The following is a 22,276-nucleotide window of genomic DNA, read 5'->3' on the forward strand; positions in this document are numbered from 1 at the left end:
ACATAAATTGAAAGAAGAATGCGGGGTTGTATAATTATCCAATGCTGTGACTATTTATGTTTATTTTTTACAACTGTTAGATTTTTAATTTTTTTTTTCATTACGGATTGAATATTTACATTTTAATAATCACTTAACTTATACCCTTTTTTTTTATTTACCATTAATGGATCTGAATATGAAACTTTTGACAAAAGGTCATTATTTATTTCCGAATCAATATCATCAAACTGAACGGTCCAGGTAAAGTCATTATAAACCTTTTCGTAATACGCTGAACCCATACTATGAAAAAAGATTCCACAAAATAACAACAGGAATATAAACAAGACCGTCGTGATAAATACAAGCCATTCAAGAATGCTGTTATGTGGCTGGCGCGTTGCAAATAATCCACTAGTTGCGTTTAGGGTCTGCAGCGCGCTGTCCATTAATGTTTCGCGTGTCGCAAAGTATCCCAGGGTGAAAAGAGGGTAAAGCATTGAGAAGAAAATGAATCCGACATACACGTACAACAAAATCTTCTTGGATTTATTGGGCGATCCCTTTGGTTTTTGCTGGAAATAAGTTCCAGGAATATACAACACGGGCCAGCATGATAGTGCCATAAGAGCAACATGGAATGCACCGAAAAAGATAAACGGTGTGTACAAAGAGGTCAATTTAACCGTCTCGCCATTAAAAACTGTAGGATGATTAACTTGTCCATATTTTTGGAGAGTAATGGCGGTAGAGATGTCTAGGTTTTGGAGCAACACCAGGTCTGCAACAGTCTCGTAATTTACTGAACTGTTGCTGTTACCTCCAGTAACTCGCAACTTTTGGCTGCTGCGTGTTCCGTTAGCGTCCAAAGTAGCATATGACAGTTCGTTAAACAAGACGGTATAGTTATCTCTTTGTTGATCCAGGAGTCCGAACGATTCAAGTAAAGTTGTTGCATTACCCCCATTCTGTGAGTTAAACAAACTGGCGTACTGGTTTCCGTTCATTTCGGACACCTGAACGCTAATTCCTGGGAAACTTTGGAGGTTTTTGAGATTTACAATTTGGAAAAAAGTAACTCCGATTGATGATAAAATAACAATGGAAAGTATCACGAATGATATTATCATTCCGACTGTAGCTTTTCTGGGAATTGGCCACCCAGGAATGGCTGTTAAGGAGATTTTTAGAGTCATTATGGGGAAGGGGAGGTATTGAAAGAAATATAGAAATAGTTTTTGAAAAAAGAATTATTTTAGGCTTATAGATAGAGGTGACAAAATGAAATGAATCCTATATATAAATAATTCTTTTTTATGTGAATACAATAAAAGATAAAAGAAAACTCTCATCCAATTCAGAGTCTGTAAAATGTATAGATCTAGGCATGTTATGTTTTATCGATATAATTTAAGGGGCTAAAATATTTTCATTATTGTGTAGTATCACAATAACTTTTATTAGGCAAATTGCAAATAAACTTAGTATCACGTTAACTTGATTAACTTGTTAAGTTTATCGTTAAATCCATTTTTTGGCCCATCCCATGTTTTCAATTTCCACAACGTATCTCAGCTTTTTTTTTTCTTTTTTCAAACCATTAAAATAAATATTTTACTCAAATACTGCTTAAATCTATTCTATTTTTATTTCAATCGAACTTTTTTTTTTTAAGAGACAAATACACAAAACTGAATCCAACGCCATTTGCGCTTTTCTAACCTTCATTTACTGGAGGATTTGCCACAATACGTCCACGTTTCAAAGCCCGTACAAGTGCTTCACTGGCTGGCGACATATCGTTTGCAGATCTCCACTTGAATGATTCCTGTTTCTTCTTATTCCCTGATCCTGATTCTGTTCCAACACCAGGTCCTGCCGATTCCGGGGTCAACGCATCGTATGCTCGATAAAAGTATTGCGTTGTACCTGCCGGAGAGCGCGAAACCTTGACTGCAGAAGTCGTAAAGTGATCGCAAGGAGGAGTAGCAGTAGGCTGTAACAGATTCTGTCCACCACTAGAAAGCGGGGAGCTTGTCATCAATGGCTTTTGGGCGGCGGCCACAGGCTTCCAAAGAAATTGGCTAGTGGGCGAAAGTACAGGAGAGTTGGAAGTCAAGGGGAAAGAAGAAAGTGGAGAAGTGTTGGAGGAAGAAGGTGCACATGCATTATTAGATACACAAGAGGAAGATGAAGAAGCATATGAGCGCGCGGGGACTGCAATGGAATATGTAGCAAACCCAGCAGTTGAGCCTGGATGGTGAATTGCTGATTTGGATGACAATTTCCCTGCTACCCCAGTTTCTGTAAACTTATTAATGTGATGCTCTGGTTCAGGGTGGACTGGCATGACAATACTAGTTGTTGATTTAGCTGCAGAGACTGCTAAAATCATTTGTGGTGGTGTTTTGGTCCCTGATGATGTTCCATTTTCCAGTTTTTGCAACTGTTGTTGATGGATATTGACTGCACTTTGGGCCTGATTGTGAATAGCAGTAGACAGAGCAATTGATGACGATGGCCTGCGCGCAAGTGCAAGACTAGAGTAGCTGTGAACGTTTCCACGGTAGAGCCCTGAGTCAGCGTTCAAAACTACCTGCCCACCGCAATTATGGCAGAAGGAAGTGTTTGAAGCAGTATTTGGCTGCGATGATAATATAGATGCTCCAGCCGGTTGACGCAATGCGCGTAGACTTGCAGTGAGGGATGATGAACTCTGGATGCGTGAGGGTGGTGCTGTTGTGCTAGGGTATGGCATAACGAGGGAGCAACCTGGTGTATTATGGTGCATTTGTTGCTGCTGTTGCTGGGTATTACATGTAGCCGAGACTTGTTGTTGCTGTTGCGCTTGTGTTGCGGGAGACTGATTTTGCGGGACTGACAGATAAGCCGCACTAGATACCTGCGGCTGGTATGTTTGGCGCGTGGGCGTATTCCAATAGTAAGAAGAGTAAGGTGAGGCTGCAGTTGAGTGAAGCGAAGCTGGTGGAGTGGTTGGTGGTGCTGGAGAGATATCTGTTGTTGTACGGGATACTTGGCACGTATCACAAGCCATGCAAGTATCGCAGCGACAGCCACGGACTAGATCGTTGAGTGCATCAGCAGAGGTATATCTGCGAGCGGCAAGAATGGGGTGAGATAGATGGGGCTGGTTTTGAGGCCCCAAGAGTAGGGTACTAGCTCTACGGTAGATAAACGGCGAGGCACCGGAACCGTTTGGAGACAGGGAAGCAGATGCTGGGGAAGAGGATGACGAGAGCAAAGAAGAATATGCGGAGGAGGAGGACGAGTAAGCTGGAGATGGGACTCCTGTTGTGAAGAACACTGGCACGGCGCCAGGAGCAATGATCGAGTCTCTACGGCGGCATTTAGGTGAACAATAAAGAGCATCAGAGTCTGGAGTATCTGCAGGCTCATACTGGGTGTTACACATTGCGCAAAACGTCATGAAAGGGGTAGGATCGAGGTCCAACAGGGGTGTCTTCAGTTTAGTTGTGGACAAGGAGGTAGATGATACCGAAGTAGATTTTGTAGAAGAGCGTGTGGAGGAAGAGCGCGATGAGGCTGCGGGCGATAACGAGGAAGTCGGGCTGGGTCCCTGTTGAAGTTTTGATGTAGATGTACGAGATGATTTCCGGCCACGTTTTGCGGCAGCTGCAGCTGATGAAGAAGCAGCTTTTGCTAGAGAAGAAGCCAGACATTTAGGAGATATTGCTGATCCAGCTATGGCAGCGTTATTCAAATTGCTAGCGTGATGATGAATATTGTGACTGCCGTGCTGGCCTCCAGAAGAGTGCCGGATGCCTGGTCTTGAAATACGAACACGAGCACCAGTCTTGTGCGTATTCCCTAGTGTAAATGTTGCCAATCCTGTACTTGGGACAGCTGCAGATCCTGAATTAGTAGTTGACGAGTGAGAAGAACGTCTACGGGGATGTGCTGCTGGGTGATGGTGAATGTAATGTGGATGGTTGTGGTTATTTGTTGCGGCATTGTGTCCGTGGGAGAATTTGGCAAACAACGAAGTAGCACTGGGGCCTGTTGCAAGGCCTGGCCTGCGCGTAAGAGTATGGTGGCTATTGTTGGCCAGGCCGACATGTGACTTGCCATTATTGGTAGAGCCGACTGGACGGATTGCAGTGGATGGGGGCAACCGGACGTGTGCAAGATGGGAATGTTTATGCGGACGCAAGGATGTATTGTGTCCATGAGCAGCTACAGTTGTTGCTTCTACATGTTTTCCATCATTATCATTATCATTATCATAATCATAATCGTCATCATCTTCATCAACATCATCATCGTGGTCGTTTTCATCTGAAAAGTCATCAGAAATGCTAACGTCGTCATCGTCATCATCATCTTCGTCAACAATATCATCATCTGAAATCGAATCTGAATCTGAGGTTGAGAGGACATCATCATCATCATCATCATTATCTGAAGACGAAGAGTCAGATTCAAGGACCGAAGCAGTGAGATAGCTGTGTGCATGTTTGTCAATATTTGCTGGAGATCCGTGTATTAGAGATTCTCGAAGAGATTCTCGAAGAGACCCGTGTAATAAAGACCCGGGTAGAGTATTGTGATGTGATTGTGTTGTGGTAGTAGGAACTGCAGTAACAGGGGCGTTTAGGTTTACCATTGTGGGCGTGCTAGGCTTAAAATGAGAATATGAGTGCTGGGGTTGTTGTGGAGAAGGAGCGAGTGCTGCTGTGGAAACAGAAGGAAGGGTTAGGGTTTTACTATCGATAGAGGTGATAAGCTTGGTTATCGGGGGAACCGTCGGCGAACGGGCGGCAAGCGAGGAAGCGGAGGAAGAGAGTGAGGACAAAAGAGCCGAGGAGGACGAGATGTAAGAAGTAGCCATAAGGGTGGTAGCCAAAGCTGGATCAGCAGCAGCAGCAACTGCTTCCGCTTCTGCTTCTGCTGCTGTTGTAGAAAAAGAGGAAGAAGGAGAAGAAGAGGAGGATGATGAGGAAGAAGTGAGGTTATTTACAGAAGTTGCTGGGACCATTGAGGGTGTTGTAGTAGTTGTTGTTGCTGTACTATTTGTTGTGGGCAAGATCATAGCGGTGGTGTTAATTGTAGAGTTTGAAATCTTTGGAGCCAAAGTTTTGGGAGAAGATATAGAGTAAGAGGAAAGGGCTGGGGAGGAAGAGAGAGCAGAGGAGGAAAGAGTTGGGGAAAGGTTAAGAGATGGAGTTGGGGTTGATGCTATGGAGAATGTTGGTGGAGTTGTTGTGATTGCAGTAATAGAAGGAGGAGTAGTGGTGGATATTTCAGAGTCTTTGAGACTTGATGTAGTTGTAGTGGTAGTTTTAGTTGATATTTGTCTTGGGGCTATAATGGCGGCGTCTTTTTGGAGAAGAGCGAATATTGGGTTTGCTTGAGGATGTTGTGGTAATGGCTGTGGCTGAGGAAGTGATTGGTGGTGATGGTGGTGCTTATTGTGAAGATCATGTTGTATAGCAGACATTTTTGGTTGTTTCAAAAGATGAAAAAAGAAGAAGAAGAAAAAGAAAAAAGGATAATAGAGAAGAAATTTTAAGAATTAAAAAAAAAAAAAATTTTAAGAATTAAAAAAAAAAAAAAGAAAAATTCCATGCGATGACGATGTGATGATTTTATTTTTGGTTTTAAAGATAATAGAAAAAAAAAATTAATAATAATAAAAGGTCGTTGACCACCAAATCTTTATTTTTTTTTTATTTTTTTTCTTCCTATTGTTGTTGTTGTTGTCACAAGAAATATATATTTATTTTTTATTTTCAGGGCGCCTTTTTTTTTTTTTATTTATTTCTTTTTTTTAAAGTAAAAATATTTATTATTTGAATCCTTTTTTTTTTTTTTTTTTTTTAATCATCAACTTTTTTCAGATGAGTCCCAAGCTTTGACAAGTTGATCATATGTTTACTTTTCTAATAGCGTTTGTTATTTAGTGTGTAATGCTTTTGAAAAGAAATAAATTTTTTTTTTGTTTTCTTTCTTTTTTTTTTTTTGGTCAATCGTTTACTTTGGGCTGCACGCGTTGGGTTATCTGACCCAATTGGGCTTATCTTGAGAGGGAATATGGAGAACCAGAACGGAAAAACGAACAAGAAAAAATTTTTTTCAGTTGATAAAAAAAAAAAAAATTACAAATGATAATACCAAAGACTTTGTACTTTAAAAGATAAGTTGACGAAGAAAATCATAAACTGCACTGCAGCAACAATCTTCTAGACGAATTCAATCTTCTAGGCTGCAATTGGACATGTATGGTCAGACCTATTAGAAAAAAAAATAGCTTGCTATATATAGTATTGAATTTTGAGCTTGTATCTAACAATCTTAAAATCTTCTACCTTGTTCTAATTTTTTTGTGCTTCAATTCTTTTAATTGAAGGTTTATTTACAAAACTTCGAAACTTTGGCAAATCAAAATATGTGAAAAAATAAACCCTATTTATTCAGACAAATGAAATAAAATTTTTTTTTTCCCCTCCCCAATTCCAGACGGTTGCAAAAGAAATGAAAAATACACGTGATTATTTTTAATTAATTACTAATTAATTACTAATTAGTAACATACTTTGTAATTAATTAGTAATTAATTTCAAAGTATGTTATTAACTACATTACAAAATATGCTACAAAATATGTTACATCATATACTAAAAAGTACGTTACAAAAGTGATGTTACACACCCTTTCTATTATTTTTTTATTTCTTCAACGCCTGAAGACCCACTCATCTTTCTTTTTAAGCTCCGCTTGCAACTCCGATCTGATATCCGGAGGCCCTTATTGTTGAAAAAACCTGTCTAACTCAATTTCCCTTATTGTTGTTGGTATTTTTTTTTTTTCGATTTCAACTGATCTTACTACTGTTATCAAATACTGATATATAACATAACAATTTTTCTTATAAAAAACACATTTAGATTTGATTTAATTTTTTTTCTTTCAAATATATTTCACCTTCATCACTCAAAAACCCATCTTTTGATTTTTATTTTATTAATCTTTTCGTTGTCCTTTCCCTTCCTTCTTTCTACCCCCCCTGCGTTGACGTAACGGTGGGAACGGCTGAGTTGCAACATCTTTTTTAGATTTCTTTTGTAACAACTTTTAAGTATTTTTAGTGGTGCACAGAAAAAATTTTTGTTTTTTCCACCACCACCACCAAAAAAAATAAACGAAAACATTTTGTTACACACAAAATCAAATCACCAATACACCATACCATACATTAAACAACACACACAAAAACTAAACCATCCAAAAACTAACCATCACCAAAAAAAATAAAAATAAAAAAAATCCCACAGCCACCATATAAAATCTTCCACGTTGTCCACATAAACACCTCACTGCACAAACTCATTATTAACACGAAAACCTACCCCTTCAATATCATCATCTTCATAATTATCCATTCTTTTTAACAAAATATTTACTCTTTTTCCTCTTTTCCCCATCATTCTATCACGCTGCTAATTCATCTTCCCACTCAATGCAGCAGCAGCAGCAGCAGCAGCAACAACAACAACAACAAACGCAGCAGCAGCAGCAGCAGCCGCTCTCGGCCATCCCTCAGCAGCTTGCACCAGGTGTCGTTCGCTCTCGTGCTCGTGCTGGAACCCTCCCTTCTCGATTGCCTTTAGGAATTATTCAATCCTCGCCTTCTCCATCTTTTTCAAATGCATTAACTCCTCCTCCTCTTGTTTCCTCTACATCTCCACCACCTAACCCTCTTGGGTCTTGCCAATCATCATCTTCTTCCTCCCCCTTTTTAACTGCCTCTTCTTCAGATCCTCATCACCCTATTGTAACTTCCGGTCAACCTACTTCAACTCCTTCTCAGATTTATAATAACCCTCGCGTCGCTTCTGTGATTGCATCATCCTCTCCTCTAGCAAGACCTCCAAGCCAGTTTGGCCCAAGCTCCTCTACCTCCTCTCTTCCTGCAAATGATCTTTTTGATCCCTACCGTACTGAAATCCCTTTTACTACCCCTTCGTCATCAGCCCCACACTCTTCTTCTTCTTCGACTTCTTCTTCAACTTCCTCTTCTGCATCTTCTGCATCTTCTGCATCTTCTGCATCTTCTGCATCTTCAACAACTTCAACAACTTCAACAACTTCAACAACTTCAACAACTTCAACAACTTCAACAGCAAACATATCTGCCTCAAGACTTCGCTCAGGGTCTTTAAATATTCTTTCAGATCGGTCTCATATATACCCTTCACTTGTTAGTTCTATATGGTCCCAACCAAGAGGTTCATCTTTACTTTCAGAATCAAAAAGAACTTCTCAATCGTCTCTTTTTGATGATCAACCACAGCAGCAAAATTCTCCGCAACAACAACAACAACAATCTCAATCATCTCCACAACCTCTTCGTCAACAATCTCCACCAAGATCAATGGATCAACAACAACAACAACAACAACACCAGCAGCAGCATTCGCCGCAACATCAACAACAACCTCAGGATACAATCGACCCCCTTCAACCCTTTTATAAAAGTCTTACCATGCGCACAGACCCAAGCCGCATGCGTTCATATACTGTAAATACTCTTCCTTATGGTCTGGTACCGTTTGACTCGTCACCTTCTTCTTCTAATACCACTACCACTACGTCTCCTGAAGATATCACTCAACAACAACAGCAACAAATCCAGCAGTATTCTCAAACAACTTCTTCTTCTTCCTCTTCCTCTCTTAACCATGTCACTAATGCTACAGATATTCCAGCAACTTCGCCAACCCGTCACCAAGCATTTATTACAGGCAATAGGCCTCGTGCTCAAACGACTGCTAGTGCTTTTGACCCTCCTTTATCTATTGGAAACGTCCCCTTGATTAGATTATCCATGTCTCAACAACATCAACAACATCAGCAGCACCAGCAGCACCAGCAGCACCAGCAACATCAGCAACATCAGCAACATCAGCAAAACCAGCAACTTCAACAACATCAGCACTTACTCTATCATGACCCCCATGAATTTATTTTTAACCCCCCCGTTGATGAAGTGGGACCTACTCGTTCTCTTTGGCTAGGCAATATCCCGGCATCAACTACCTCCTATGCTCTTCAAGCTATTTTCAGCTCCTACGGTACAGTCGAGTCGGCTCGTGTTCTACCACACAAAAATTGCGGATTTGTCAATTTTGTTAATACTGAAAGCGCAATTCAAGCTAAAGACGTTCTCAATGGCAAGGAACTTTTTTCCGGAACTGGGCCTTGCCGGGTTACTTTTACAAAGGTTGTCGACCTTCAATCCATTGGTTACGATTTAGACTCACCAGAGTCTTCTACTACTCCTTTATCCACTCAACAGTCTGCTCAGCAACAATCTAGTCAACAGCAGCAACCATCTTCTCCTTTACAAAAGCATTCACCTTCTACAAAAAATGAAATTATTGAATATTCAGTTACTGACAAAGATGCATCCACAGATACTACTCTTTTAGATCCTCCTAAATCTCTTGAAGAAATTGCTGACGATTTAGTCACTACTGTTGCTGACCTTGGTGCAGATCCCACGGAGCAGGCCCAGATTGCTGCCTCGGTCAAACGCGCCCTTACCTTTAACACTTTTTACTCGGAGATTGGCACTGTTCCAGACCCTCGTCCGGACCGAATTTATGATGCTCCCACGCTTCGCGAAGTTCGCAAAAAGATTGACGGCGGCACATGTTCTACTGAGGAAATTGAAGACATTGCTCTAGACATTTTGGATGAAATAGCAGAGCTCTCCAGTGATTATGTTGGTAATACTGTTGTCCAAAAGCTTTTTGATATCTGCTCAGAGCCTATTAAGGATATGATGCTCAAGAAGATCTCCCCCTACATGTCACAAATCAGTATTCATAAGAATGGCACCTGGGCTGCCCAAAAAATCATTTCTGTTGCTGGAACAAGCCGCCAAATCAACATGATTACTGAGGCCCTTCATCCATATACAGTACATTTATTTTTGGATCAATTTGGAAATTATGCCATTCAATGTGTCCTCAAGTTTGGTTCCCCCTGGAATGACTTTATTTTTGAAACTATGCTCTCCAAATTTTGGGAAATCGCTCAGGGTCGTTTTGGAGCCCGCGCTATGCGTGCATGTCTCGAAAGCCACTATGTCAGCAAGGAACAACAGCGCATGATTGCTTCTGCAATCACCATGCATGCTGTCCAACTTGCAACAAATGCCAATGGCGCCCTTCTTCTCACTTGGTTCCTTGACACTTATACTGTCCCGAACCGTCACACTATCTTGGCTCCGCGCCTAATCCCCCATCTCGTCCAACTCGGCACTCATAAACTTGCTTCGCTTACTGTTTTGAAGGTTGTCAACTACCGTTCCGAGCCTGGTGCTCGGCAGGCCATTTTCGATACCCTTTTCAACCCCACCGAGGAATCACCGAGTCCTGTTCTTGAGCAGATTCTTAACCATTCCTACGGACCAACTTTTATTTTTAAAATTGTTTCCACTCCGTTGCTTGAGGGTTCTGAGCGCCAAAATGCAATTTCTAAGATTCGCCAGGTTCTCATTTCCATCAAGGCTCTTCCAGCACAAGGCTACAAGCGACTTATGGACGAGGTTGGTATTTCTACTCGCACAGCTCCACTTATGAGTAATGGTCCAAACAGCAACGGAAATAATGGCCGTTCGATGATGAATGGCAATAATAACAATAGTAACAATATGAATTCTAATATCAATAATAATTCTTCACGTGGTGGATATTATCAGATGCGCAATTCTAACCAGCGTCAACAAAGGATGGGTGGTGGTAATGGTGGTGGCTCTTATATGATGCATCATCATAACCATCATCAACAACATTACTTTAATTCTCCCTTGATTGCTATGCAGCGCGGTGATCAGTCTCAATTATCTTCACCTAATGGCTATATTTCCCAAGGTGATATCGTATACCAATATGGACAATACCAGCCGGCTCCTCCTCATGGACCTCCTCCCCCACAAATGCTTGGCCTGGGTGCGGTCTCGCCTAACTCTCCATATGATTTAGCATTATTACAGCAACAGTTTGATACAATGGGACTTAGTGGTGGTACTGCCGATGGCGGAATGTCTAATACGACGGCAGCAACAAGAGCATCTAACGGAAATAATGGTGATGCGGTTGGTGCGAGCACTTCGTATACAGGTTACTTGGTTAATGCAAATGGTATGCTTGCTGCTGGCGGCGGGCCTGTGCTCGGCGTGACGCAGGCGCACGACGGGATGCCTGTTCCCAGTTTAGGTGGTGCTCCTGGAGTGTATTACCAGCAGCAGCAACAGCAGCAACAGCAGCAACAGCAGCAACAGCAGCAACAACAACAACAGCAACAATCTCAGGTGATGACAGGGATGCTATCACAGCAACAGCAGCTTCAACAGGGGCAACTTCGGCAACAGAATCTTGCTCAACACCAACGGATTCAAAGCATGGGGTACACTGGATATTCGACGCATTAGACCAGAGTTGTTGATCGGGTTTTGTAAAATTTTTTGAATATTTTTGTGGAAACTTTTTTTCTGCTTTTTGAAGAAGAATTTAAAGGTTTTACTAAAATATGAAGAAAATATTTTTTTAAAAAAAGAAAAAAAAAAGAGGTTGTACTTTTTCTTTAAAAAAAAGATTTTAAAAGGGCAACAATTGAGCTGGATATTGAGATGGAAACTAAAAAAGAACAAAAAAGGAAAAAAAATTAATAAAATACTAAAAAATAAAAATATGGGCTGTACCCATAAAATTTAAAAGTTTTTTTTTTTTAAAAAATAAAAAAAAAACATGTACATTTTTTTTTTTGAAACACTAAAACAACAATTACTACTTTATATATATATATATATAATCTTTTGTAAAAAAAATCAAATAAAAATCAAATAAAACTAAAATTTTAACCAATTTTTAATGAAGGAAAACAATTTCAAACTAATATACATTTCCAATTATAATATATATATATAATAGGTATATATACCTATTATTTTTCACTTGTAAATTACTCGTCCTTGTCATGACGAACAGGTAACGTGCGGAGTACATCTTCAGCACGCTTAGCTTCGCGTGCAAACATATTCACCAACTGATTACTCTTATCCATCATTGCATCATACGCCACCTCCGACATGTGCTCAAACACCTCGGCCAGCGTCTTATCCAGCAACCCATGCTCTGCAATCCAATCCTCTTTCGACCCAACACGGGTCCCAAACACGTCCTCTCCCTCCACTTCACGTAGCACTTCAAACACCTCGTCCAGATCCGCAGCTGTCCATCCGTTTGCCTCGCGTCCAACAGCCGCCCCACACGGCGTTGCCAGCATGTGCGAGTGTTTGGCAAGATGGTGTAGAGCGCGCGCTGACAGTGGTGCAGTCGCCGGTGTTCCTATCCGCGACTTTTGACTCGGTGGAGTTCCTGCAACCGCCGATATTGTTTTTGGTGTTGCCTTTGTACCTTTTGGTGTGACTCCACGTGTGCGTTTCAAAGGTGTTGTTTTTTCAAGACCGTCATGGCTCACCAAAATCATGCAATCATCATCGTCGTTATCATTATCATCTCCTACCTCAGAATCCGCGTAATTACCCACATCCTCCATCTCTATATCATCCCGCGCAGGCGAGCCTTGACGGCTGTCCCGGCACGGCGATTGTCCAGGATTTCCTGCGTTTTGCTGGGCTGGCGAAGACGGGACCAAAACCGGAGAAGATGGTAACGGGGCTGGCGATGCAAACTTGCCATGTTCTTTGGTAGCAGCAGCTTCTGTTCCTTCACTCAGCCGCGACCAGTTGTCGGCATGTTGCGCGCGAGCCAGCGGCGATTGTGGTGCCACTTGTGGTGACGATACCCGTTGTGGGGAAGACACTAGGATCGGAGACGATTGTGCTTGTGGTGGGGGCAACGGTAATGGTCGAGCACCAGTAACCTCCGGATCATGATATATTTGCGGCGATTCATTACGCTTGGCTGGAGTTGCAGTTTTGCTACTGAATAGTCGGTCAGGTTTTTTGGGAGAAATAATAAACCTTTGTGCAGGCTGCTGCTGTTGTTGTTTAGGCGATGGTGGACTACTTTGTAAATTGTCAAAAGTTGAATTAACTTCGGGATTTTTATGAATAGGATCATCATTGTGACTTTTTCCCAAGAGTTTAACCTTGTTTTCTTCATCAATTTCAACTTCATTGTTTTCCTTTTCCTCAGCCTGTTTCTCATCTCCAATAAGATCAGCTAGTCCTATGGGAACAGAAGGAATCGTCGGCATGGGTGAAAACGGGGTTTTCCTCGGTGTTGCGCGTGATTGTCTCTCTGCTATGGGTTTAATCGGCGTTCCATGAATTGTAGAAGCTCGTGCAAAAAGTGCCGATGACGCTGTTTTCGCTCGATCCAAGCTTTCTTTGAGACTTTGTGACCGGTCAACAACAATATCCAATGCACTTTGTTGTTCTTTTAGTCGTGGCGAAAATGTCGGTGGTTTTTTAGGGAACCGTGGAGAATTTAATGTTGGTGCCCCTCCAGACAATCTTGGAGAAGCTGGCAAAAGTTCTTCAAACTTTGAAATTTTTTCGGAAACTGATCCAATGTTATTATTGCCAATACGTATTCCAGAAGAAGAAGCCATGGAATCGTAAGGTTTGGGTAAAAACTCGCGATACTTTTTCAAGCGGGCTACTGGAGTCATTCCAAAAACCTCGTTATCAGAGTCATCTTGTCTAGTTATTCGCTTTTTTTTAACAGAACTAGGAACCAAGTCCGGTAGCGTCGCCCCAGAAAATAGATTGCTTTCGTCTTCACTTTCTAAGGAAGACAGTCGAAACTTTTTCAGCGACGCTTTGGTTGCTGGCGGCTCTCCTGGTGGAGCACTGGGCAGTGGGGCTCGAGGTTTTTTGGGCTTGGTATGTTTTTCATATTCTAAATCTGAAAATGAACTCGAGCGTCGCTTTCTCGACGACCGATCGTCTGAATCTTCGTACTCATCTTCGTCATCATCAATGATAGCCTCATCCTCGTCCTCATCCTCGTCTTCATCCTCGTCTTCATCCTCGTCCTCTTCTTCATCTAATTCGTCATCATTGTCATCTTCTTCTAATTCATCTTCAATTTCACTTTCAACAAATTTTGAAGATTGTTTTTTTGACGCTGTACGTCTTGCACGAAGCCTTCTTCCTGAGGAAGGATCCGCAAGCTCTTCAGCAGGCCCTATTGATGACGATGCTTCTGGGGTAGTGTGTCCATCAGCAGATGGTGAGGATGGTACATATGAGGCACATGTGAACATAAAACATTTTGGCGACCGCTTCTTGTGCTCTGCTATAGGGTTATCCTGCGGATCCCAGTCTTCAAGTGAACGACCGCAGTACTGACAGCACACTGACTCGTCGCCATTGTCACATGGATCAAAAAAAAACCCTGCTCTTGCCAGATTAACACTGTTAGGGGTCCAGCCCTTTTTAGTGTCATGCGGCCACAGAGATTTTGCAGTTTTTAGAAATGAATCCACAATGCTAATACCCAGAGCTGTAGAATTGAGCAGCACCTTACGTTTTTCTCGTTCCGAAAGCGGATGAAAAAAAGACTCTAATCTTGTCAGCACAGAGTTCTCGCTATATGGGTCGTGAGCTGGATCAAAATAATCATGACCTGTATCGTCAACAAGTTTCCACGGGGCTTTGCGCAGAATGGCCTTGGAGCACTGCGCATTGTGCTCATAATGAACTTCAACAGGGTCATCCTCTGGGTCCCAGCCATCAATTACACACCCACACATGTAACACGTCACAGCATCACCAGCATCGGTGCCCGTGCTTGGGGTGAAGTAGAAGCCACTTTCAGCCATGTGGTACTCAGAAGGCGATTCATGGGGCCACCGGACCTTTCTTGGACGGCCCTTTAAACCACGCATGGTAGCACCACGAAACGTTTCTTTTCGAGCCTCCAGCAGATGGTATTTTTTCTTGGGCGGCATTTTGGAGGTGATAGTAGTGTGGTTGTTGTTTTAAAAAAGGTGTGCAAGTATTTTGAATTGGAAGAAAGAAAAAAAAAACAACAACAACAACAAACTCGCTTAAAGGAGGCTTTTGTTTATTTTTGACCTTTCATGCATCAGTTACGGACTGTAATATTTCAGCGTGCTTATTATTACGCAGGGCTTAAGATATTGTGGTGACCCTTACTTTTATTTTTCAAACACTGCTTCCCAAAACTGCATTTGACTAACTATCATATCTTAAAGACATAAACTCTTTTAGTAATCCTACAATTTTAAAATGTCAAAAGCCATTGATACTCTTTTGGAAGCATATAAACAAGAAAAGGCTTTTACGGCTCCACCTTCAGAGCTTCATGATTTGGCCAAACAGTCGCGCTACGTACTTAAGACGCAGCGAGGTAGCTTAGACGATTCTACCACGTGGAACCTTGTGCAACAACACTTTTACCTCATGCTCATGACTGGCGATGACGCTGCAGCTGAACTAGCGTTGCAAGAGCTGAAGGCCCGTTTTGGTGAGGATAATGAGCGTATTGTTTTGTGTCAAACCCAATACATTGAAGTGACTGAAGGTCTGGCCAAGGCCGAGGAGTTTCTCAAGTCGCGGGACGAAAAGGAGATTGTAAGTAGTAGAAATTTTTTGGAATGGTTTATTGAACTAACACCGAGAAACTTTAGATTCCTATGAAGCGAAGAATTGCACTTGACAAATTTAGAAACGATTACAAGACATTTATTGGAAACTTAAAGGTTCTTGTAGGCTATATTCCGATTGATGCAGAAATGTGGGCCGAGCTGGGTGAAGCCTACAGCACAATTCAAGAGTGAGTGTTAATTGAATTCTCTCTTGGTTTTAAATTCACTCTAACATGTTTAGATACCGGAAAGCCATTTTCTCATACCAGGAGGTCCTGCTGTTTGCCCCTCAGGCATATAATATATTTGCCCGTATCGGTGAGCTTTATCATGCAGCGGCACTTCAAGAGGCTGGGAGCTTAGACTCTGTTTCTTCGCTTAATAACGGTACCAAAGAGAACGTAATAAATTCTCTTAAGCAAGGGTTGAAGAACTTCCTGCGGTCAGTTGAGCTTTGCCCTGTGTATATCCGCGGCTGGGCTGGCGTGCAGGTGGTGAGCACCGAGGCACTTAAATTCATCGAAGCTGGCAAGGCTTCGTCTCTTCTCACAGATAAGGAGCTCAAATACTTTAAGCAGTTTGCAGAAATTTCTGAGCGTAATCTGCTGTATGCATCAAGCGAAAAGGGTGCCAGCAAAACTGACATTGAAGCGGCCAAGGCTATTTTACGGGATTATTAATGAGGGAAAGAGGGGGAAGAAGAAGAATGTATGCCTTTGTAATTAGTATATATTTAATAGTATCCACTTTTTAGAGACTGCTCTATTCTACTAATCTCTGCCAGACTGGTTGCACTCTTAAGCTGTTGGCGTAACGCGTCCTTTTCTTTTTCAGTCATCTCTTTGCGGGTAGTAGTAGTTGTAGTTGCACCTGGAACAGACCCATCTGCATCAACATTGAAAGTACGCGTCCGTGCACTACCTAAAATCTGTGCAGCAAGTTCTGTAGGCTGATCAGGAGAAGTGCCAAAGAGCTCCTTTGCACGCACTCGCTCGGCATCTTTGACTTTTTGAAAATCTAATACACGTATATGAGGGTTTTGCCAGATAACCCATAAGCGATAATAGTCCTTGTAAGTCACTGGATTATCAACAAGTGAAAGATAGGCCAAGTTGGGTAGTTGAGAGAGTGGTACAAGGTCAGCTAAGTTGGCTAGATGGTTATTAGAAAGAACCAGCATCTCAAGGTTAGGCAATGATTTTGCAAAAGAAGATGAGTTAATGCTGTTGATTCGATTTCGTGATATGAGAAGGGTTTTCAGCCGGGTCATTTGTGGGAAGTTTCCCAGAACCGTGATATTATTGTCAGTAAGATCAATGGATTCATTAAGATCCCTAGTAACGCCCAAATTCTCAATCACTGGGATATTATTTCCTAAGAAAAGCAAAAGAAAGATGTCAGGTAAAAAAGAAAAAATTAATAACCGGGTTTGAAAACTACATACAAACATACCTCGCAGTAACAGTTCACGGTCGGAAATGGCATTTATATAAGATGGAGCAGAAAGCAGAAGCTCAGGTGTGAGTTTCATTGTGGTGGTGGGGTTGAAAAAGAAAAAAAAAAATTCCTCGTATAATTTTTTTTATTTTTTTCACCACCAGATACATAACTCGTAAGACCACCTCCACCACTACCACCATACCCAATCAACCGAACAATCAAATAAAGGATATGAACAATAGATACGCCAAAGTACCATTGCCAACTACAGGTGTTCCTAAGGAACACAAAATTTATGGCTGGAGAATTAAAACCGTGCGCAATCCAATCTTGTCATCTGCAGAAATTGACACAGCCACTGATAAACTACAAATCCCCATGCCTGAAATGATTTTCGGTAATAACTACGTTGAAATCGCGTACCTGGGTCCAACTGGACAAGAATCTCCATACTGGACTTTACGTTTTGATACACTTAGCGCTCTGGATTGTGTGGATAAAACTGGTACTCAGAACAAGCTTGTTCAAGTTGCTCATTCTAAAGCATGGCAAAAGTCGTCTGAAAAAACAGCTCAGGAATGCCCTGATGAAATTCATGGTATCTTGAAGCCATATGACTGGACATACACTTCTGACTATCGGGGCGATGTCAGTAGTTTGAAACCAGAGCACGCATTACAGGAAGTGACAGTGGAGACCCATGGACAATCGGTTTTTGACGAGCATGCATTACCATTTGACAAGTTAAAGAAGCCCGAACCCATTGAGTTTTATGACGAAGTGGTACTATATGAGGACGAGCTAGGTGACAATGGCATTGTGTCTTTGTCAGTTAAGGTGCGTGTAATGCCGCTTCGACTATTGTTGCTTGCACGTTTGTTTCTGCGAGTAGACGGGGTACTGTTCCGTGTTCGTGATACCCGTGTGTATATCGACTTTGAGTACCAAGACTCGGGTGCACCGCGTGTAATTCGCGAGTACACTGAGCATGAGGATACATATGATTCAGTGAAGCGCAAGATTCCAAGGGCTGCGCGTGACTATAGCATGTACTTACGGGATGAAAACTGGGTTGCAGCTCACACTCCAGTAACAAAGTTTATTCGTGAATACAGTCATTTGAAAGAAGGTAAAGAAAAAGAACAGCAGAAAGAAAAGAGTTGAGGACCACGTTTTGATTAACCTGGATACTATTAGACACACAAAAGATAGTAAAAAATGGGCAATTTGAGTGTTCCCTGGAGATTAAGAAATGGATTTCAGTGAGCACTAAGGATTTGATACATTCAATAAAAAAAATAAAAAAGGGTCTTATTAAGGCAACACAATTGTATGGGAAGTTAGGGCGGTTGAAGAAAAGGATTTTTCAAGGAAATGATTGTTTCCTGATTTGAAAAAAAAAAAAAAAAAAAAAAAAAAAGTTAATTACGGGGAAGTAATTTGCTCACCAGTGACCTCCAGGGTTGGTTTATTTGCTCAGCTCAAACACCAATGAGGTCTCTTGTGAATGTTGATTTATAATATCACTGAATATCAAAAAAAAACAAATCTCTTTCCAGATATAAAAGGGCCACTATGATTGACTCTTTTTTTAATCTTTTTTTAATCTTTTTTTTAAAAAATTTCGCTTTTTTATTAATTTTTTCAATCATCATTTATTCAATTCTTATCCTATTAATCACTAAAAATGAAGGACAACAAGCCCGGACCTAACTTCAACGCCAATTTTATTTCGTACGATATTCACACGTACTACAACCAAAACTATGAGGGCTCACGCCAGGAGGCCAAGGCTTTGTACGACAAGCTTGTTGAAGACTTTTCAGACGAAATTGCCAAGGGCGAGCTCAATGTTTATGACCTGGTGGATGAACCTGCTGGTATCCACCCCATTGGCATGTGGGAGATTGACTTTAAAAGTCCCGAGTTGTTTTCTCGGCTGGTTCCTTGGTACCAGTGGAATCACGGTAACTTATCTGTCCTTGTGCACCCTTTCTCATCCAAAGGTGCTCGTGCAGATCATACTAATCACGCTTTGTGGATTGGTGATCGTGTGAATCTCATCAAGGACAAGTTGTAAAAAAACAAACTAAAAAAAAAATGAGGCTGAGGCTGAGGCTGAGGCTGAGGCTGAAGCTGAGGAAACCTTAAATCTGATGTGTGGTGTTGCTTGTTTAATTTATTTTTTACTTTTCCTGTCATCTAATCATAACTATCCATGTATTTTAAATAAATTTGTTTTTTTTTTTATCTATATTACATTTCCAAAGAAAAATTTTCAAAGTGTCGTCGTTACATTCAACTCTACTAATTATTTCCGGGGTTTTATTCAGTATTTTCATAGTACTCATGGCTATAACACCTTTGGACCGCACAATAAATAATCAGTCTCCTACATTCTTGTTTCTATTTAGTGCCATTGTGGTGGCTGCTGCAACACTAACTCTCACAGGCAACCCCTTGGGTAAAGGTGAAAATGATGACAGTGACAAGAAAGATTCTTCAAAACGAATTTCGAGATCAAAGAAGCGCCGGATGGATAAGATCAAGGAGCTCAAGGCTGTGGGTCAAGCTGCTGATGAAAAAATGGCCCAAGAGAAACACAAGAAGCAATCAATTCCGTCGCCACCGTCGTCACCGTCGCCACCTAAGAGAAAGCAGCAAGAAAATAGTGAAGTTCCCGGGTCTTACCCTGGAGAAAGAAGTTTTTACAATAAAAATGAGAACCAAAGTGATAGTGAAGGCGAAGATCAAAGCGGGTCTTTGAAGTATGCTGGACAGGTATAGGTATACTGACTTTTCATTTATTACAGACATTAGTTAAACTATTTCAATTAAAAACGTTTCCCTGTTGCCGTCAAGACTTAAATATACGCTTATCTTTAGTATTTTTAATAATACGGCTAAGCACGTGATTTTAGTTTATTTTGACTCGGGTGGTCACGGAAATTTCGCCATGACACGCCAGCCAAGTTTTTCTTTGGCACTAAAGAAAAAGAAATAAAAAAATTCCGCTCCACTATTTTCTTTCTTACAATAACGAAAGAAATCCCATCTTTAACTAAACCATCCGAACTTCCCAATCTAAACTCACTCATTCACTCACTCATCCATCTATATCTTCATTAATATACCAAAATGTCTGAAGCTAAGCCCCAGATCTTGGACTCTATTCTTGATCAGATTGGCAATACTCCTCTGGTCAGACTCAACAAAATTCCCCAGTCTTTGGGAATCGAAGCCACGTTTTGTAAGTTTTTATTTTTTTAAAAAAAAACAAAGAATAACCATGACTTTAACTTGTTTCTAACTAATAATCACACAACAGTGGCCAAGGTTGAGCTTTTCAATGCTGGCGGTTCTGTCAAGGACCGCATTGCCAAGCGAATGGTTCTAGAGGCAGAGAAGGATGGGACTCTTAAGCCTGGCTACACACTGATTGAGCCAACTTCTGGTAACACTGGTATTGGTCTTGCACTTGTTGGTGCCGTCCGTGGTTACCGTACCATCATCACACTTCCCGAAAAAATGTCTAATGAAAAGGTTTCTGTTCTTAAGGCTCTTGGTGCTGAAATTGTGCGTACTCCTACTGAGGCTGCCTGGGACTCTCCGGAGTCGCACATTGGAGTTGCTAAGCGCCTTCAAAAGGAAATTCCCAACGCTGTGATTTTGGACCAGTATGGCAATGTCAACAATCCCCTTGCCCATGAATACGGCACTGGTGAAGAAATCTGGGAACAGACTGGTGGTAAGATTGACTACCTTGTTGCTGGTGCCGGTACTGGTGGTACTATCACCGGTATCGCCAAGGCTCTCAAAAAGCACAACCCCGCCATAAAGGTTATTGGTGCCGACCCTAAGGGTTCCATTCTTGCTTTGCCCGAGACCCTTAACGGTGACATTGAGTCTTACCAAGTTGAAGGCATTGGCTATGACTTTGTCCCCGATGTTCTTGACCGTAACACTATTGACGAGTGGGTCAAGACTGAAGACCGTGAGTCGTTTTTGCTTGCACGCAGACTCATTAAAGAAGAAGGTATTCTTGTGGGTGGTTCCAGTGGTTCTGCTCTTGCGGCTGCCATCCGCATTGCTAAAGAAAAGAAGCTCACTAAAGATGATGTTGTCGTTGTTGTGCTCCCTGACTCAGTGCGCTCCTATCTTACCAAGTTTATTGACGACGACTGGATGAAGTACAATGGCTTTTTGGATGCTGAGACTCTTGCCGAACAAGCCAACAAGAAAAAGCAGTACAAGGGTGCTACAATTGCTGACCTCAACCTTAAGCCTGTTGTTGCCGTTAAGACCAAACAGCCCGTTGCCACTGCCATTGAGATTTTACAGAAGAATGGTTTTGACCAACTTCCCGTTTTAACTGAATCAGGAAAGCTGGCTGGTCTTATTACCCTTGGTAATCTGCTTTCATATCTTTCTTCTGGTCGTATTACTACTAGTGCACCTGTCGAAGATGCTATGATTGATTTCCGCAAGCTTCACGAGTTTACCTCCAATCCTGCCGAATCTGCAGTCAACATTGGCACTGCCACTCCTATTCCAGCTGCCCAGCAAAAGACCTCCCAAAAGAAGACCTTTGCCGAAATTACCGTTGATACCCCTCTGTCGGCCCTATCAAGATTCTTTGAGCACAAGTCATCAGCCATTGTTACTGAGCGTGATGGCAACACTCATAAGCCCGTTCACATTGTGACCAAGGTGGATTTGCTGGCTTATTTGGCCAAGCACAATTAAAGAAAAAAATGAAAATGAAAGAAAAAAATAGAAGTTTTGATAATGTGTGGGAAGAAAAAAGTTTCATGTGAAATCAAGTATGTAATAAAACTTTATGATATATGACTTATGCTTGTCATGTGATTTAAGACATTTAGGTCTGAGAAGAATGCTCGGCACCTTTCACTCCATCTCATCGTACATCCTCCGTAGTTACATCAGACGTTGTCCATTCAGGAAGACCTTTTAATCTTTTCATAAACGACGCCAATGATATAATTTCCAGGAATCGTACAAAGTTCAATACTTGACAACTATTTTACATTTTCTTAGGCGTCAAGTTTTAGCTCTTCTTTTCTTCATGCGTTAAAAATTTACATTGACCAAGCTTTGGAAAACCAAACCCAATCAAAATAGATATTGTCTTAGTATAATACCTACATCAGCAGAACTCTACAGTTTGCATAATAAATTATAAAAAAAAACTACAAATTTATAA

General features: G+C 41.4%; 10 protein-coding genes across 10 annotated transcripts; 6 read left to right on the forward strand and 4 right to left on the reverse strand.

Moving 5' to 3' along the window:
- Positions 1 to 122: 122 nt before the first annotated feature.
- On the reverse strand, positions 123 to 1,178 carry SAPINGB_P005765 (uncharacterized protein; the record flags this gene model as incomplete). The annotated part of the gene is made up of 1 exon (XM_032000479.1): positions 123 to 1,178. One exon carries the CDS (start codon positions 1,176 to 1,178, stop codon positions 123 to 125), a length of 1,056 nt encoding a protein of 351 aa, XP_031856370.1.
- Positions 1,179 to 1,699: 521 nt separating this feature from the next.
- Positions 1,700 to 5,461, reverse strand: SAPINGB_P005766 (uncharacterized protein; the record flags this gene model as incomplete). Its single annotated transcript, XM_032000480.1, has 1 exon — positions 1,700 to 5,461. One exon carries the CDS (start codon positions 5,459 to 5,461, stop codon positions 1,700 to 1,702), a length of 3,762 nt encoding a protein of 1,253 aa, XP_031856371.1.
- A 2,019-nt stretch (positions 5,462 to 7,480) lies between these two features.
- Positions 7,481 to 11,461, forward strand: SAPINGB_P005767 (uncharacterized protein; the record flags this gene model as incomplete). The annotated part of the gene is made up of 1 exon (XM_032000481.1): positions 7,481 to 11,461. The coding sequence occupies one exon, from the start codon at positions 7,481 to 7,483 to the stop codon at positions 11,459 to 11,461; it is 3,981 nt and encodes a 1,326-aa protein (XP_031856372.1).
- A 530-nt stretch (positions 11,462 to 11,991) lies between these two features.
- SAPINGB_P005768 (uncharacterized protein) lies at positions 11,992 to 14,952 on the reverse strand (the record flags this gene model as incomplete). The annotated part of the gene is made up of 1 exon (XM_032000482.1): positions 11,992 to 14,952. One exon carries the CDS (start codon positions 14,950 to 14,952, stop codon positions 11,992 to 11,994), a length of 2,961 nt encoding a protein of 986 aa, XP_031856373.1.
- A 301-nt stretch (positions 14,953 to 15,253) lies between these two features.
- On the forward strand, positions 15,254 to 16,292 carry SAPINGB_P005769 (uncharacterized protein; the record flags this gene model as incomplete). The annotated part of the gene is made up of 3 exons (XM_032000483.1): positions 15,254 to 15,598; positions 15,655 to 15,800; positions 15,854 to 16,292. 3 exons carry the CDS (start codon positions 15,254 to 15,256, stop codon positions 16,290 to 16,292), a joined length of 930 nt encoding a protein of 309 aa, XP_031856374.1.
- Positions 16,293 to 16,345: 53 nt separating this feature from the next.
- On the reverse strand, positions 16,346 to 17,143 carry SAPINGB_P005770 (uncharacterized protein; the record flags this gene model as incomplete). Its single annotated transcript, XM_032000484.1, has 2 exons — positions 16,346 to 16,986; positions 17,065 to 17,143. The coding sequence occupies 2 exons, from the start codon at positions 17,141 to 17,143 to the stop codon at positions 16,346 to 16,348; spliced, it is 720 nt and encodes a 239-aa protein (XP_031856375.1).
- A 140-nt stretch (positions 17,144 to 17,283) lies between these two features.
- Positions 17,284 to 18,216, forward strand: SAPINGB_P005771 (uncharacterized protein; the record flags this gene model as incomplete). Its single annotated transcript, XM_032000485.1, has 1 exon — positions 17,284 to 18,216. One exon carries the CDS (start codon positions 17,284 to 17,286, stop codon positions 18,214 to 18,216), a length of 933 nt encoding a protein of 310 aa, XP_031856376.1.
- A 523-nt stretch (positions 18,217 to 18,739) lies between these two features.
- Positions 18,740 to 19,132, forward strand: SAPINGB_P005772 (uncharacterized protein; the record flags this gene model as incomplete). Its single annotated transcript, XM_032000486.1, has 1 exon — positions 18,740 to 19,132. The coding sequence occupies one exon, from the start codon at positions 18,740 to 18,742 to the stop codon at positions 19,130 to 19,132; it is 393 nt and encodes a 130-aa protein (XP_031856377.1).
- A 269-nt stretch (positions 19,133 to 19,401) lies between these two features.
- On the forward strand, positions 19,402 to 19,839 carry SAPINGB_P005773 (uncharacterized protein; the record flags this gene model as incomplete). The annotated part of the gene is made up of 1 exon (XM_032000487.1): positions 19,402 to 19,839. The coding sequence occupies one exon, from the start codon at positions 19,402 to 19,404 to the stop codon at positions 19,837 to 19,839; it is 438 nt and encodes a 145-aa protein (XP_031856378.1).
- Positions 19,840 to 20,190: 351 nt separating this feature from the next.
- Positions 20,191 to 21,798, forward strand: SAPINGB_P005774 (uncharacterized protein; the record flags this gene model as incomplete). Its single annotated transcript, XM_032000488.1, has 2 exons — positions 20,191 to 20,302; positions 20,381 to 21,798. The coding sequence occupies 2 exons, from the start codon at positions 20,191 to 20,193 to the stop codon at positions 21,796 to 21,798; spliced, it is 1,530 nt and encodes a 509-aa protein (XP_031856379.1).
- Between the last annotated feature and the right edge of the window lie 478 nt (positions 21,799 to 22,276).

Source organism: Magnusiomyces paraingens (genome assembly GCF_902498895.1).
Source record: "Magnusiomyces paraingens strain CBS 517.90 genome assembly, contig: contig5, whole genome shotgun sequence".
Lineage (NCBI taxonomy): Eukaryota > Fungi > Ascomycota > Dipodascomycetes > Dipodascales > Dipodascaceae > Magnusiomyces > Magnusiomyces paraingens.